This window comes from Colius striatus, chromosome 1 (assembly GCF_028858725.1).
Source record: "Colius striatus isolate bColStr4 chromosome 1, bColStr4.1.hap1, whole genome shotgun sequence".
Lineage (NCBI taxonomy): Eukaryota > Metazoa > Chordata > Aves > Coliiformes > Coliidae > Colius > Colius striatus.
Genome location: NC_084759.1, coordinates 109,284,692 through 109,301,214, shown reverse-complemented (window position 1 = coordinate 109,301,214; position 16,523 = coordinate 109,284,692). Strand labels below are relative to the sequence as shown.

The window sequence follows — 16,523 nt, the reverse complement described above, 5'->3', positions numbered from 1 at the left end:
AATTGTAGTGTTTTTCAAACATTCAAAAGTCAAGAAATGCCTTGAAAACTCTTTATTGCTATCTTCACTGCAGATGCTTTTTAATATAAGGTTGTTATTACTTATTAATAAAGAAGAAAACTTCATTTAGGGGTTGTATCTAAGCTTACATATGGCCTTCCAGTAATGAGGAACAGAGATTTTAGCTTAGTTTAAATCAAAGTTCTCAGCAGAAGATGGCAATTTAGGGAATGGTTGATGCTCTAGCTCTTAGAATTGGGAATGCTTATTTGTTTTGTGAATCTGTGCTCTTCAGTTTCCCAGTTAGCTGAGGACATGACACTTATCCTCAAAACGGAAGTTAGTAAAATTCGATTATTTCTCAGCTTTCAAACTCCTGATTGGCTTTCCTACATTTAACTTTGCTTTGCTCTTGATGAGCTTTACAGGTCATGCTCGATCTGTCAGCCCTGCAATTGAAACTGAATTCTGGTTTGGTTATTTTCCCGAGTGACCAGTAGGTGCCAACAATAGTATTTCAAACTGTTAAATACCAGGTGGCCAGGTGAGCAAAGCCACATCATCTGTTGTCTGTAGAATTCTATTTTTCTCAGTGTTAATGTAGCATGAACTCAGATCTCATCGAAAGAGAGTTCGTGTCATCTCACCAACCCTTTCTGTGATGACACTGCAAGTGCTTGAGCGTAACGATGCTGAGACCCTGATAGTTGGTATCGATGGTGTCTACTAGAAGTTACCTGTTACTGTGAGCCTGGCTCTGTAAGCTTGGGGTTGAGGCTGTGTTTTGGTTTTTTGTTTTTTTTTTTTTTGTTTTATCTCAAAAGGTAAAAACTTAAGAAAAGTGCTTGAATTTTGTGTGCCGAGTCTTGCTTATTTGAAGTCTGGATGCAGCGCATCTTGAATACTGTGGTGTGATGGTAATGGGGAAAAAACTCCTAATAGGATCCACACCCTTGTAGATTTTTGTGACACGTTTGTGACCTCTTGGGAGGTCATCAAGAGCCTGAAAATATCTCCGGAAGCATCTTAGGTTTGCTCTGATGCTGTTCTTTTCCCAGTTGCTTTTCTTCAGCCTGCAGTAAAGCAGACGTCTAGTGAGGTAAGGTTGTGGTTATGCTTGTAACCCACTAACAGACACTGTTTTGCTCATTTGAGACTGGCATGAAGCTCGTTCTTGCTTCTCTCAACCTTTTGCCGGTCAGGTCCAGCTGAAGGCAGATTAAATTGTTTAAGCTGGGGACTTAGAATCATAGAATTGTTATGATTGGAAAAGAGCCTTAAGATCATTGAGTCTCACTACGAACCTCACACTGCCGGGCCCATCACTAAACCATGTCCCTCAGCACCACAGCTACGCATCTTTTGAATATAAATCGGGCAAGTTATAATCAGATTAAAAGCACTGGTCATCTGGGTTTTTTTAGACTAAAACTGAACAAAACCAGACCAGAACACTTGTATAGAGAAGGGTGGCATGCCAATGACTTTTAGTGAGGGATTATTGTCAGCTTCTGTAACTAAGACTGTAGTAACTACAGTTCCGGCTCAAGGGTACCTTATAGTCAAGGGTAAGGGACTAAAAGGTCTTTAGCCCAGCTCAGGGCTAACAGGCCTGTGTTGAAAAAAGCCTCTTGCCTTTTCAAGTTTTGTGGTGGCAAAAAAAAGTAATCTGTGAAGATACTGTATTTTGTCTTTCCCTGCCTGAGAACAGCCCGAGGCCCCAGGGTATGGGACATGACAGTAGAAGGCCTGAGATCTTTCCAAAGAAGGTAGATATTGTACCTTTGAAGTTGCAACAACACAATTTTTGACTGGACTAAGAAGCTTGTGCTGTACTGAAGCTTAGATGTTTTTTTTTAAAAAAAGATAATTTCCCTCTTCAGCTTGAGGGAAGAGCACAACCCTCAACATATCTCTTTATTCTCTCACGTCAGTGGTTGCACTTGATTATCTTAAGGTTGGATTTAGTCTTAAAGGTCTTTTCCAACCAAAACGATTCTATGATTCTCTCTTGAAATCCACTTCTAACACAGGGCAGTGATTGCTCCCTGAAGGTACAGATGGTAATTTGAATTATATGTACCCTAGTAAGGAAATAACCAAAGGGAAATAACTGTTTGTGGCTTACCAAGGGGAACTACAATCATGAAATGAGACACAGCTGCTGCCTAGCAGCCTTCTTCCTGTCCAGGAAGCTTTGACTCCTCATGTGGGAGGCAGGGTAGAGATACACTTAGTGACCCAGAACTGAAGAGTATGTAGAGAGTGCTGCATTACCAGGATATGTGACTTTTGCTGGCTGGCTTAGTTTTTACCCTTGTTGCATTCAATGGACAGGAGTGCTGAGACTCTGCTCTGCATTAGTGCTTTGTTGACATGCCAGGATTTGAAGCTGGTGTCTGTTGAAGGCAGTAGATGCCTGGACTTTCAACCTAAAAATAAGACCTGAAGAGTCCTGTCTATATGTACTCTGTGTCTTTCCTTGTTTACCCCGTCAGGGCTCGAGAAAAGGCAGCCCATCCTTAGCCTGACAAAGTTGGGATCAGGCAGTTTATTTCCCTTGCTCAGTCCCTCTTAGTATCTAGCTAGGACAAAGCCTGTCTGCTGGAGTAGAGCGTGTCCCATACTCCTGAAGCAATATCACCTCACTTGCTGCTGGGACTTAGGATAGACCCAAAACTGTAGACAATATAAAGATTATTATGGTGCTGTTTTGCCTTTGAACAGTGCAGCAGGGGATGTGTGCTGGAAATGTAGGCAGATCTTTGTTTCTGTTGCTGTTACAGTATAAGCACAGCTTGAGGCTTTCCTAGTTACAATTGGCTGGAGTGCACTGGTCCATGCTGCCTTTAGTCCTCTAGGACATCAAACTTCCGTCTCCACAGCTCCAAAAAAAATAATGGAACATACCTTGTTTTATCAAATAGACAATAAGGTGAATAAGGTGGGAGGCAGAGAAGGATGTGTGTGAGTGTCAGGAAAGAAACTGAATTCACATAGAAAGAGTCTGGGAAGCAGTCAAGTTAATCTCTCTACTTTTCCCCAGAAAAGGATCCCATCATGCTGAGCCGAAGTTAAGGCTGTAGGCTGCTCATCAAGTCACTACCTGAACAGCTGAACTTCAAAGTGTTCTGGGTCTCTTACTTCCTTAAACTTGTTCTAGCATAAACATGTGGGAATCTTGCCTGGTAGTCTACATATATCTTTAGCACCATTTTATCCTTGCTTGGTGGGGTAACTTGCAATCTTAATTCTTAATAGCAAGGACTTATACTGTCAAAACAGATACAAACCTCTGAGGTTACTTGTCTACACGCCGCCCTTGTGTGCAAAGTACAAATGTATCTGGAACAGAAAAGAGGGTTGTAAGAAATTTTTGCTTTAACAAAGAGCAGCACATTGTGCCCAGTGGAAACCATGGGGGAATTTTGGAAGCCACAGGAGTAATCATTGTATTGCAATTGGAACAAATGTCTTGGTGTGCTGTGTAGCCTCTGCTGACCAAAACAAGCCAGGCACTTGTCTAGAATAGTTTCACCAAAACCGACAGCTCTAGCTTCATGGCACATCCATGTTTCTTGCCAGAGCCTCAGGTTGGAAATGATGTTGTAAGTATGTGCAGTGTGGTGAGCTACTAGCATAGCTTTCCACAGAAACTTAGTGGAAGAGCAAAAGACAAGTGAGGTGTCTTGGATGATTTCCTTAAATATTCTCTGTCAAAAACACTGTTTGTCCCTGATTTTCAGTGGATTTGAAATTTACAGTTCCTGTACTAAAACAGTGGAGTGTAAGAGTGGAGGAGGGAGAATACTCCCAACAGCTTGTCTCTCCTTCCAAACCAACTTTCTATGCTTGTTACTGCTGCTGTATCAGAGGTAGCTGAGCCAGGTAATGGCAGAAGCTAATGCAGTCCAGGGAGAGTAAAAAGGGATTACTACTTAATCTCAGTTCCAAATTCCTCCTTGGCTTTCCTGGCCCATTCCACCAAAGCCACCCCAGAGGCCACCATTAGAATCAGTTTTCTTCCTACTCATCTCCTTTGCCTTGTTTAGTACAGAAATCACTAAGGACATTTTGACATGTTCTTCAGTTTCTGCCCTGTGAAATGGAGAGTGATAGCAATGCTGGCATATCTGAGGAGTTGTGGTTTTGTTAATTTTGTATCAGTTGTTGCCAAAATTTGGGAAAGCTTAAAAAACCCAAATACGTACCTCAGAAGTCAAACATCAAATGTCATCATGGTCTCTAAGCATGTCGCAACAGCCTAATGGTTTTCATCAGTAGCAACACCACTTTGCAGCTGAAGGAGTTACTGTACACTTGTTTTTTGAGACTTCTACAGAAGAAGCTATCTTTGGCAGAGCTTGAAGGAAAACCCAGAGAAAACTGTAATCAGATGCACTTCTTGTATTGTCTGTGTTTCAGTTCTGTAGCAGAACTGTCTCTGTTGTTAAAATATTTGTTTGTTCTAACTCAAATTTCTATTGACAGCCTCAGCCAAAAAGATACATGCTGGATCATCCTGTAGACCTGAACTCTGATGTGCCTAGAGGAGTTACTACTAGTAGAAGACTGTCTCCTTTTGTGCAGGACAGTAGAAAGCAAGCTTGAACAGCAGACTTTGTCTTGGGTGACAGGTCTGAGTACTCTGTCTTAGTGCAGAAATTAATGGCTAAAAATGCATAACTACTTTATGGAAACTTACATGATTGCTTATCCCTACTTCAGAGCTCTGTCTCCACAAAGTAGCAGAGAATACTTCAAAAACATGGAATAAAGTATTAGTACACTGAAGAAGAGCCTGTCACGAATAATTGTGGTTACTCTTTTCTAGGTCCTGTGTTTAATGCATCAGTGCATTCTGACAACCCGACGATTTACCAGGGTGAACTGGCAGATTTGCTGTGTATCATCACAATGGAAGGAATGACACTTGAGCCAGGTATTTTGGCAAATTTATTTTACTTTTAACTCATTTGCCTTCAGCCAGGCAGAATAATACCAGTGGTTCCAACACTATGCCCTTTGAGTGAGGCTGGAGAACTGGGAAGCAGCAGTAAAAATCCTATAGAACTAGATAGAGGAGAGCATGTTTGCTTTACACAGCCTAATTTAAACCAAGTGTTCTTGCTGATAACACTCCTTCCCTGCCCCACCCCCATCCCCCAGTGCTGTCAGCATCAACTGACCCCCTTGCTGGAAATCTTGGCCTACAACCACTAGATGGGCAATGAAAACTATTCTTGCTTCTTTTAATTGTAAATGAAGTCCATTGCCAAAACATAGTAGAAGAATATGCTCATCTGCAAACAAATCTTTAAGTCTCTTGGCCAGTCAGCTTCACACTTCAGAATGAATTTAAACCTTAATGTAAATCTAAAAATCACAATAATTGACTACAGCAGCCTAAATGCCAAAAATGAGTGTTCATTGCTGATGCCTTCAGAGGTAAGCCTCCTTTTTTGTGTGAAAGAAGAAAGAAATACAGTACCTAATTGCTGTGAAAAGGGTAGTGGACACTTCAAAGGCAAATTTTTATGAAGAGCTGAAAAGTTCAGAGAATTGCTCAAAACCTGGCTGCTTGCCAAGCATTGCCTGAGCTGCTTTTCATCAAATGCTGTGAGAGTAACTCTTGTTATTGTGTGGCAAATTTAGGTTTGGAGTGAATTTAACTTTTTTTAAAAAGGCATTTATCTATATATAAAAATAAAAAATGTATTTTAAATAAATCTATGAATATGTGTGTAAATAAAAATATATAAGAGTATATACATAAAGATGCCATGATTCATGCAAAATCTAGAAATCTACACAGAAGCCACTACGAGAGGTGCTGTGCAGAAAATATTACTTATAATGTAGTAGCTGAAGAGATGAAGTACCAAGCTTAGTGAAGGCCCATCACTTTGAAATTTCACAATGTCTGTTCTGTATTAAATCTGAGTGTAGCAGAGAAGCAATTTTGCTAAATTACAGTTGTGTGTGGCCTGTGAAAAAATGAAAGAAGTCTGTAGATTGTATTATTGGGGAAAAACTGAGTAAACTTTATTGCTATCAAAAAATTCATAGCCTGGGATATTGGACATAGTATGCAGTGACATATGCCTGTACATATACCTCAGTCTGTCCTGCAGTTTCTGCTCAGCAGGAAACCTCTTCTGAGGTGTGCCCAAGCTCGTACAGGTATTGTTTCAAGGCAGTACCCAAAGCAGCTGGCTTCCTTTGCAAAGCAATAATTGCTGGAGCAGCCACTGCTTCTGCTGGCATTTGACAGCTAAAATAAGCTTGAGGTTGCCTCAGCATCATGAAGTCTCAGCATCCCTGACTCAGGCAAAATGTGACAGAAGGCCACATGGTAACAGTGAGGCATTCCTGTCAGTGCTCTGCTGTGGTTGGGTTAATGATGTTTTCTTGTGTGTTTGGTAGCTTGAGGCTGCGAGAAGCACTAACAAGATAAAGATAGATAATAAAAGGGATCGAAGTAAAAAGTTGTCCTTTTTGAAGAGCTGCTCATCAGCACAATTATGTTTTATTGGGCAACTTTGTAAGGGTTCATGGATGTCTGTTGAATTGATAGGAGATACCTGGATTTGGAAATGATGCTGTTTCCTGCAGTTATTAGCAGCCAGTGCAAGGTTTGAAATGTCAGCATTGTAATCTGTTCCATAGCTGGGCAATGTCAGTCCATGCTCTGAACCTCCAGTTACTGAATAAGCAGGATTTGGGGCCTAACCAAACATACTGTGTGGAGAAGCCTCATCTGGGCCTTTCAAATGCACCTGAGAAACTGGCCTGCCTCCAGTCCTTGCTGGTCTCCTGGGTGAGACTGGCAGAAGAGCTGCAAGGAACAGCTGGAATCTACGCAACAGCTGTAGGATGTGCAGATTTCCTTGTCAGTCTGCCACCTCAGCCTTGAGAGATAGAATGGACTATAGTAGTGAGTTAACGAAGCAGGTTAGGTGAAGAAGGCCTTAAGGGCTCATATGATAACAACCAGATGTAGTTTCTCAGTAGTAACCTTATTTTATTGTGTCACCACTCTGATCTGTCTCTGTGCTGAGTCAGTATCACAATTTAATTCAAAATTGGAATGGAAAAATTGCTTTTTAAATGAGTGCAAAACATTAGACTGTGAAAAATAACAGGGCTGTCTCATCCCAGTGGGGAAATAAGGCATGTTGTTGGGGAAAGGCTATACCAGGTAATCAGATAAACAAAGCAAGAGATGCCAGCGTTTCCTAGAAGAAAACAGCTGACAGCAGTACAGTCATGGTCTTTTCATTTGGGAATGTGAAGAGAAATGAGAGCAGAGCAATTGCATTTGGCTCTCTTCTGCAAGGTATGATGGCTTTCAAAGGCCATCTACTCTTCTGGTGTCAGACCTGATGCAGGACTGTGTTTTGAGCCCTCTTGTGAGCAAAAAAAGAATCAGGGAATTTCATAGGACGTTTTATTAAATGCATGTCCAAAACACTTTGAACACAGTAAAGATGCCAACCAGCTCTGCTCTTGTACACATAGGCACTAAACTTTGCAGGGATACCTGTGGATTAGTATGTATGCTTCCTGTAATAAGCTGAGGTGTCAGGTATCACCTCTTTTCCCTTTTTGTCTTCATAATCAGAAAAATAAAATACTTCCAAGGAGGTGAGGAGAAGTTAAATGACCGATGATCTTTTCAGTGCCTTGTTACAGTTAGATTGATCCATTTGTTTCTGGAAGTGTAACTTATGAGTTGGACCTTTGTTTGGTAGAGGCAATTGACAATACTCTGTGTGTACTTGTGTGTACCTACCCTGTGGGAAATTTTCAAAAGGGTGGAAAAGGTTTTGGCGTGACTACTGCGTGTTTTAATTTCCTCTGCTTCTTTGAGACCCTGCTGAATTGGAGTGTGTATTACTAAGCTCAGAACATGGCAGCAACTGCTCCATCTAAAGTGCTATGTTGGCTTGGCAGCTGTGGTTGGTGTTTTGAATTGATATGAGAGGAGTATGTGTGTGTCAGGGGGGAATAGTAGTTCTTCTGTGCCCTGAAGATATAAAAGCTGCTTCTGATATTTCTGTTGAATACACATTTTCAGCATTGGTCTCTCTAGACTTCCCAGATGGCCCCTTCTTGGGCTATGTGCTTAGGGATTTAAAAGTATTACTTACTATGCCTGAAAGGAGATGGATTTTTTTTTTATCTGCTCCAGACAGACCCAGTGGGCACTCTGGAGAATTTAACAAAACTGGCTTGTTTACTTCTTGTATGGCTTTAAGTGGTTTGCTCAGCTCTCTAGGAAGCCCTATTCAACATCATTTAAATGTAGTAAACAAAAAGAGTCTCAAAATTGTGATTCAGCACTGTAACAAGATGCTGAGAGCACTCCATTCTAAGCAGTGGAAGTGTATGGTTTCTAAAAGCTGTTCTAGAAATAGGATTCCCTGTTTTGAGGAGTGATTGGCCAGGGAAGCAGCTAAGACTCAGACAGCTTAGTCCTGTGTGGCAAATTGAAATGTGCATAAAGATGTGCTTTACATGTTGATGATCCTCACTAGCCAAGATGGGGAGGAAGCATAGCACCACTGTTAACTGCTCACAGAGTTTCCAGTGCTTTTTGTTCCTTTATGAAAGCAGATGAGTTGCATTGGCTGCATCATGGCCTTCTGAGTTTGCATTGGGATGTTTTGCTTTCCTCTAATGTGGGATACTTTCTCCAGGTGTCCCACACTGCTTACTACATAGTGGAGCATGGAAGAAACTGGTGAAAGAAACCTATGTAATGTTAACTGTGAGTGTAGTTCTTGTGGTTGGGTTTGGTTTTTGTAGACTGGGGAAAAAATTGTGCAAGTGACTTGTCAACATCAATGCAAGGTGTGGGTGTCATGGTACAGATGCTTTTGGGAAGCCCAGTGTGGAACCTGGTTTATGTTAGTAAAACTACGTATTTATTAGCTCTTGGGAGCTGTTTGGCATGTTCATCGCTGATCTTTAGAGAGCATCTGATTTATGTCCCAGTCTTGCTAAATTTCCCTGTGTTTTTATTGCATGAATGCTAAAGATGTATAGAAATGAATCAGATGACTTTGCTGTATTAAGCTTTTTCAAAGAGGGTAGTGACAAAGAGTACTCAGAGCCAAATCCTCCCTCTGACTGTCTGTAGTGAGTCACTAATTGCACAGTGTATACTGACTAATAAAATATGTTGGCATAATACTGTTGTCCCGTGTTGTAATTACAGAAGATAGTCAGCTATTTCAAAATGACAGAAAGTGCCTGCACTCATTCTTTTTTTTTTGGTTTTTGGTTTTTTTTTTTTTGGAAGGAATGGAACCTCAAATTAACTGAGACTGAAAGGAGGAATTCTTCAAAGGTAGCAAGTTTCCTGAGAATCTGAAGGCTAAATTTTTTTTGTCTGAATGTATTGTTTAAACCTTTTTTAGCAAGCACAATGGTATGTTTAGCATAGCTGGACTTAGCCTGGAAGGTGTCCATATGCTCCTACAGTACCTGGAAACAGAAGAGGTAATGGCAGTCTTGATGACTGTTGGAAGGAATCGGTTATTCCCGACGTGACTGCCTGTGGACCAGTGCTATTACCGTATTTGGCATAAACAGGCAGCAGCAGCGATGAAGAGCAGTTTATAGAAACAGAGCTCTCTCCAGTAGAGGCCCTGTTTCCCGCAGACAGTTGGATGAGTGCACAAAGCAGAGGTCAAAGTTTGGTCCCGTGAACTGAACGTGCGTTTATGGTAATTTTTATTAACTTTGCTTTCAAGGGAAGCGATCGGAGTGCTATGCCAAGTAACTAATGGTACTGTTTGCAGGATGATAGGCAAGAGTGATTGATGTGGGAGCTGCTGGTCCATACGACCCATGTAGGACTGGGAAACTCAGTCCTGTTGTAAGGCTGCAAAACAGACCAGATGCTCTCTTGAGGTTCTGTACTGTTACCTGGCCGGGGCAGGCAGGGCAGGAAATTGACCAGTGTCCCAAAAAAGTTTGGTCAGCTGGTGTCTCTGGCAGTAATATCTGTGTTCTCATGTTTTGGTTTCGTTTTTCAAGATGTGTGTAAAACCAGTGCACCTTATTAGAGACTCCAGACAGTAGGTGTGTTGTTTTTGTCTGCAGTAAGGGTAAATGTTCTACCTGGCCAGCCAACGCCATTTTTCAAGTAGCAGAGCTGAGGCTGTCCTGTCACTTAACAGCACTATTTTAAGATTCTCTTCTTTCCTGAAGTGTTAGCTTGCCTGAGAGAGGCTTAGAAATCATCTCACTTATATCTGCAAAGAATTTGAGTACAGGAGGTTTAGAGCTTTAATTTTTCCATTAGCCTGGAGATCAAATGTGAAAGTTGAGAAGAGCAAACTCAATTAGCGAAAGACCAATTTAAAATTTCAGATTGCTAATACTGTGTTTTTCAGAGATATCAATGCTAGCAAACGGAGGTTTGATACATTGCCAGAATCACTGGGACCATCCGCGGTGTGAAAAGGCTAAGCCCTGTGTACATATTCTACCAGTACCCAAAATTTGGGACAGAAATAGTAGCCTCAGTTTCCAGTTTGGGCCCATCAGTTTGCTGCTGTGCCGGGAAAGAAGACCTGTTGATGAAACAAATGAGCAGGTTTTCCTGTCTGTGCTCTAGGTCACACCAGGTTTCAGACCCTGACAGGTGTTGCTAGGCTCACGTTAGCAAAGAATAGTGGTGATTTTAAAAGCAGATACTCAGCTACATCAGCCTAATAGGGTTAAGACTGAGATCTGCTAATGGGATCAATAGGATCTTGCCTGAACCTAGAAAGAACTAGATGTGCTGATGAACTCTGACTCCCTGTCAGCTGTGTTAAATGTGGAAGGTGTTGCAAATGTGTTTTATAGACTGACTCCTTGGGTGTTGAAACTTGTATGAGGTGTGTGCCTGATGATGTGTGACAGTAACCCACAACTCTGGAAAAAATGTATAAAAGCATCGTGTTCAGGCTTTGCTCCCGATTGCATTGTACTTTGGTAGGTATTTATTTCTGCTCTGTGTAGAATCTCTGTATTCATTTAGGCAGATGAAACATAAGGAAAGAGCCTTCTGACTGTGGTAGTATAGCCTCTTGATTGATACTGCTAGCAGATACCTAGCACTTCCACTCCCTTTGCACTGTAGGTTCAGCATAGTTTTAGGAGTAATTATGACACTAGACCTGCTTAGTGAAAACTTTAGTCAGAGATTAAATAGAAATTTTAGGATAGCGTGCAGGAAAGGTAAAAATCTGCTCTTTGTTGTCCCTTTATAGTAAGTCACCCTTTCTGTGCATCTGCATTCTTCCTGCCAGTGCATTTCATTGCAGTTCACTGCTTGAATCCTCCTAGAAAGGACATGTTCAGGGCACTCTCTTTTTCTTTTTTCCTTTATTTTCTTTTTTTTTCCCTTCTGCTGTCAGAGCAGTGTTGGCTAGGCTTCTTACAGATTAAGCTTTTTACTGAGAGCTGGCACTCTACTTCTCAGAGCTCACCAACCAACTTCGATTGTTTTTTGTCCCCAAATACAGATGATATGTCCTTCGATGTCTCCTGGTTTGCTGTGCGCTCCTTTGCCTTGGACAGAGAGCCAGTCTTGCTGGCCTCGCTGGACCGGTGGGGCATCGTGACCCAGAGCAGGAGGAATGGGAGCAGTGACGTCAGCCTGGAGAGAATCAGCCCACTGGAGTTCCGACTGCGTGTGCACAGCTGCGAGGACCATGACTTTGGGAACCACTACTGCGTAGTTACCCCCTGGGTGCGATCACCCACCGGCGTGTGGCAGCGGGAACCTGACATCAAAGCCAAACCCATCTTTCTGTCTGTGAAAATGGATGGTAAGAGATGGCAGCACATTATACACACCGTATTGTGTCCTTGTGACAGATCTTCCCCATGACTATTTTTACAGATGCCGGTCATAATCTCATTAGATTTCGTTATCCTTTTCTGTTGATGTGCTGCTTTCTGCACTCAATGTCTTGTCTGCTTTCCACCCTGAGTTGCAAGTATTGCTAGACTTCATGAGGAGCAAGTTGTGCACTAGATGCTGCATTCAGACTGTAGCTAAGGAGGAAAATCAATGCAGGAGGGGTTTAGTTGCTTTCTTCTCAATACTTCCAGGACAGGTCATATTGGGAAGTTCTGTGAACTTGAAAAGTATCAGAAGTTTTTGTTGTCCCTACTGTGCAGATAACTATTGTAACTGTGCTTTCCAAACTCCTTACAGTTCTTAAACCCTGCCTTTTAACTCAGCAGCAGGTGCTTAGGAATCAAACTTCTTGTTTAGTGTACCAGCTTTGGAGATTGATTAGACAGAGTTGCTGAGTGGCAGTGAATATACTGTACGAGTAGTTCAAATCAAGCAGACCATGAAGGAATCCACTCCGTGCCATTTGGAAACAGATTGCAGAGTGCAGCCCCAGTCTGCTTCTGATGGGGAAACTTTGCAAGAGCAATACCTCTTGGAGCTACCTCTACTTTACTATCTCACTCTGAGACTCCTCTTGTGCTTCCAGCCTCTCCAAGGCTTTGAAATGGTAGAAAAAGAATTAGTGAGGAGATAAGGGAGTCCAGGAAAAGACCAATTTTCCAAACCTCAAAAGACAGAAGCCAAGAAGGAAAGTTAGTGTGACTTCCTTCTGAAATAATTATTCTACCCGTAACCGAATAATGTGGAGTTTCTCCTTTTTTTGGGGGTGGGAGGTGCAAAATAAAGGGAATCTCTGAATTTCTCAATGGTGTCTAATGACTTTGCCTTTCTCTTTCAGTTCTGAATGCTTTCAAGTATCCACTCTTGATTGGCATCGGTCTGGCCACTGTCATTGGACTCTTATCCTGCCTCATTGGCTACTGCAGCTCCCGTTGGTGCTGCAAGAAGGAAGTGCAGGAAACAAGACGAGAGCGTCGCCGGCTGATGTCGATGGAGATGGACTGAGCATGGGAGCCAGACATACTCGTGTTTCAGAAGGGACTCCGGGGCTCTTGGACTGTGCTGAGACACTTGCTCACAGACTGCGGGCCACAGACAAGACAGTGTGTTTCCTCTCTTGATTCCAGTCTGGACCTCAAGCTTCTCTTTGTTACGCGTTATGTCCTGGGAGTGTTCAGGCCATATTTAACAACTTGGAGTTCTCCTTTTCCAGCAGCACTTTCTGCATAGGGAATATGTCCTTCTAATGTGCAAACTGTTGAGCCTTCTTTCAGTAGGCCCCTGTGACAAAATTCACTAAAGATTTTTCTGTTTGTTTGGTGGGGGAATTTGCCCCTCCTCTTGGTTTTCAAAAGATATCCCTGTATCAAAGTGTGATGGGCAGGGCAATGGGTGGGAGAGGGGCTGGTAGAAGTGTTAAACTTTCATTGTATTAACCAATCTACCTTACCCCTTATCCCCATCATATCATCTGTTCCCTTTCTCAGTCCGCCTTGGTATCTCACAGACTTCTTGAAGTGTTGGGTTGAAAGGTAGAGAAAGTTCTTCTGCTTGTGCCTCCTGAGGCTGTTCCAGCAAATACTTGGCTTATGGTTGTTAGCATGCCTTCTCTTACCTGGTTTCAAAAGGTTTGCAGTTAACCCCAAAACATAAATTGTCTGGAGGTCTTTGAGACACTTTTTTGAACTTTTTTTTTTTAAATTACAGTGTTCAAAGCTCTTAGCTGTGATGAATATGGACTAACTTGGCAACCCTGAAGAGTTGATCCTCAGACAAGCATTTGTCAGATATCTGCTTGTGGCCACCATTTTTTTCCACCCTTTTCTGTTCTCCTCACTATAGCTGCTTACATTGTGCCTGAGACCCTGTTTTGCTTGTGGCAGGTGGGCACGTAGCATCTAATGACAAGGCCCAGCCTTCTGCTGGCCTTGGCAGGGAAGTGGGAGACCTTGACCCACTGATGATGGTGTGAATTATGACAAAAAAATCTCAATACCAAAACGAGATGGATCTTTGCAGTTGGCCAACTGATCATGTTTAGAGAAGACTTGTAAATTATGGATTACCAAATACACAGACCAGACTCCAATGCTGCTTCTGCCAGTCACTCCGTGGTAATCCTTGAACCTGTGAGCAGAGTCTGGGATCCACAGTAGCTGAAGTGCAGCTCAGGGTAGGAACAGGAATGAGCCCAAGAGGGCAGCAAAAATCTTTCAGGTTCCAATGGTCCTGGTCCTGTGCATGGACCTGCAGCAGGGCTTTCCCCATGGGTTTGAGACCTATTCCTAGGTGCTATAGTACAGAAGTCCTGCTTTGGTCTTCCACATACTCTGACCTGGCTCCTGAGTGGGAGCAGCTACTTTTCGAGGCAGTTCTGTCTTCCCAGCACAGCTGGTGTTTTAAGCAATAAGTCAGAATGAAGATACTGTGTATAGACAAACAAGGAGGCAGGACTGTACCATAGTCTGATGTCACAGCCAGGATTTGGCTTGCATCAAGAAGAGTGAGAAATGTACAGTTGAGGCCAGTGCTCAATCCTTTCTGGGATCTTTTTTTCTTTTTTTAAGATAAAAGATACTAAAGGAGAGCATCCATGGAAGGTAGTGGCTGTGGTGTGCTGTTGCCAGTCTAGATGTTAGTTATGTACTAGATGACCTGCTTCACTAACAGCTTATCCCGCTACACATTCCAGGGGAGCTGCAGGTCTAATATCTGTGCTATGAAGGCTTCATTTCACATCAGCATTTGTGGAACCTTGCACTCAACACTGTAACTATTCTAAAATTGGTTGGTTTTTTTTTCCCCTCTTACTTTGCATTGTGACCTTTGTTCTGAAGCTGACATGAAAGTTTTCCCATTTGAATGTGCATGCAGTCACATATGTATACATATGTCTGCATAGAGATGTCCAATGATTTTTGGAAGCTGAATGTGAAACATCTTCAAAATAGACTTGATTTGCAGAGTTGGGGCTTGCAACTTGTTATTTGATTCCATGCGATATTTATGTAGTATTCCAAAATTGGGACAGCCAAAACCTCTGGAACCTCTGGAACATTTTGGCCTGAGCATTCATAGCAACTTTTCTTTTGGGCCTGATGTTTTCTATTCTGGAAGAGCTCTGAAAAGGTCTACGTTGCAGGCAGACGTAGCTGCTTCTGCTGGGGAAAACAGGGCAGAAGCAGTCTCTAGCTTTTGCTGTGAAAGCCTAGAAATCTGTAGCGATGGTTTCTAAAGGAAGGAAGTTGAGGAGAGGATTCAGTCAGATATTTCTTTGACAGCAAGATTTTTTTTTCTTTCTCTCCTGTCTGTCTGCTGTAGTGAAGTCTTTGCTTTTCTTCCTCTGTTATGAAATACTGTTCTGATGTTTGGGATGCTGTCTGTCCTCTCCAGACTAATTTAGAAGCTTCTTTCCTGCGTTAACATCTGCTTTCTTCATGGAAGGGCGATGACATTGGGGCATCTTGGGAAGGGTGCTAGTGATGTTTAAGGTTCAAAGCACAGCATCAGTCACTTTCTGTCCTTGCAGACTGACTCCTACTCTATGTGCTCTGGGTTAGGTTTTAGGGAGAGAGGATCATGACTGTAATGCAATAATTAGGGAATGAACGAGCAGAGAACTGCCAGCTCTTCCCAAGCACATGACATAACACACTCTCTCCCTGCTGGAAAAAACTCAGGGTTATTTTGGTCAGGGCTCCCTGCTCCTCTAGTGAAAGATCCCCATGTCCTTAGCTAATGCTGACCTTCCTTCATGGCCCATAACAAACCATCTTTGTCATTCCAAGTGAAGCAAGCTTGAACTGCTGCCAGCCCTTTGGAAGACAATGCTGCATCTCCTTCCACCCTGTATTTGCTGTAGTTGGAAGGCTTGAAGTTGAGGGCTAGACTTGCGCCCCAGCTTTCCTTCTACTTGTGCCAATTTTGTATTATCCTGTTTTTTTAAAAATAGAGTGGGAATCTTATCTGTAATGGAAAAAAAACCCCAAACCCCACAATCTAGGTCACTTTTTGTGTTTTTTATTATTATTATTTTTTCCTGTGTGACCAGGGTTTGTGTGAGTGGAGGTGTGTGTGCATCTGGTTGTGTATTAAACCTGCAGAGTGTCAGAAGAGTAAGCTGCCTGAGATGCAGCACAAGAATCCAAATCCTCCCTGCTGCAACCTGTGGTATTGTCAAAGTATCCTAAGGGCTCACGTTGATCTCCCTCTGTTTGCATTGCCACGTCTCCTGGTTAAGCTGGTTAAATTCCTCCAGGCACTTGGAATTTTGGTCCAGGACAAGCTTGAACATCTTATGGCAGAAGGGCAAGATATTTTCTTTCTTTTGTTTTAATTTCAAAGTTATAAAATAAGTGTTTGGCACAATTCTGGAATGCAGGTACCGAATAGTTCTAACAATGCTGTGTAAAATGTTTCTTTTTGTTTAAAATAAAAGAGCGACCCTTTTTGATTATATCTGTGCTGTGGGTCTGGATGTTTGAGCTCTGGGCAGTAGTTATATGCTTGTACCTTGTATGTATACAGACACTATTATTCAGGCAAGGCTAGAAAATGTAAACTGTACAGTCCTATTTCCAGCTAATATTTACCCTGT

General features: G+C 42.3%; 1 protein-coding gene across 1 annotated transcript in view; it reads left to right on the top strand.

Moving 5' to 3' along the window:
* Nucleotides 1–16,303, top strand: part of PTGFRN (prostaglandin F2 receptor inhibitor) — a 50,567-nt gene extending 34,264 nt beyond the window's left edge. Inside the window, exons 7-9 of the mRNA XM_062006962.1 lie at nucleotides 4,835–4,942; nucleotides 11,526–11,831; nucleotides 12,765–16,303. Coding sequence (XP_061862946.1) covers nucleotides 4,835–4,942; nucleotides 11,526–11,831; nucleotides 12,765–12,931 — 581 coding nt within the window. The 3' untranslated portion in view covers nucleotides 12,932–16,303. The remainder of the gene's footprint in view (nucleotides 1–4,834; nucleotides 4,943–11,525; nucleotides 11,832–12,764) is intronic.
* The last annotated feature ends 220 nt before the right edge of the window (nucleotides 16,304–16,523 follow it).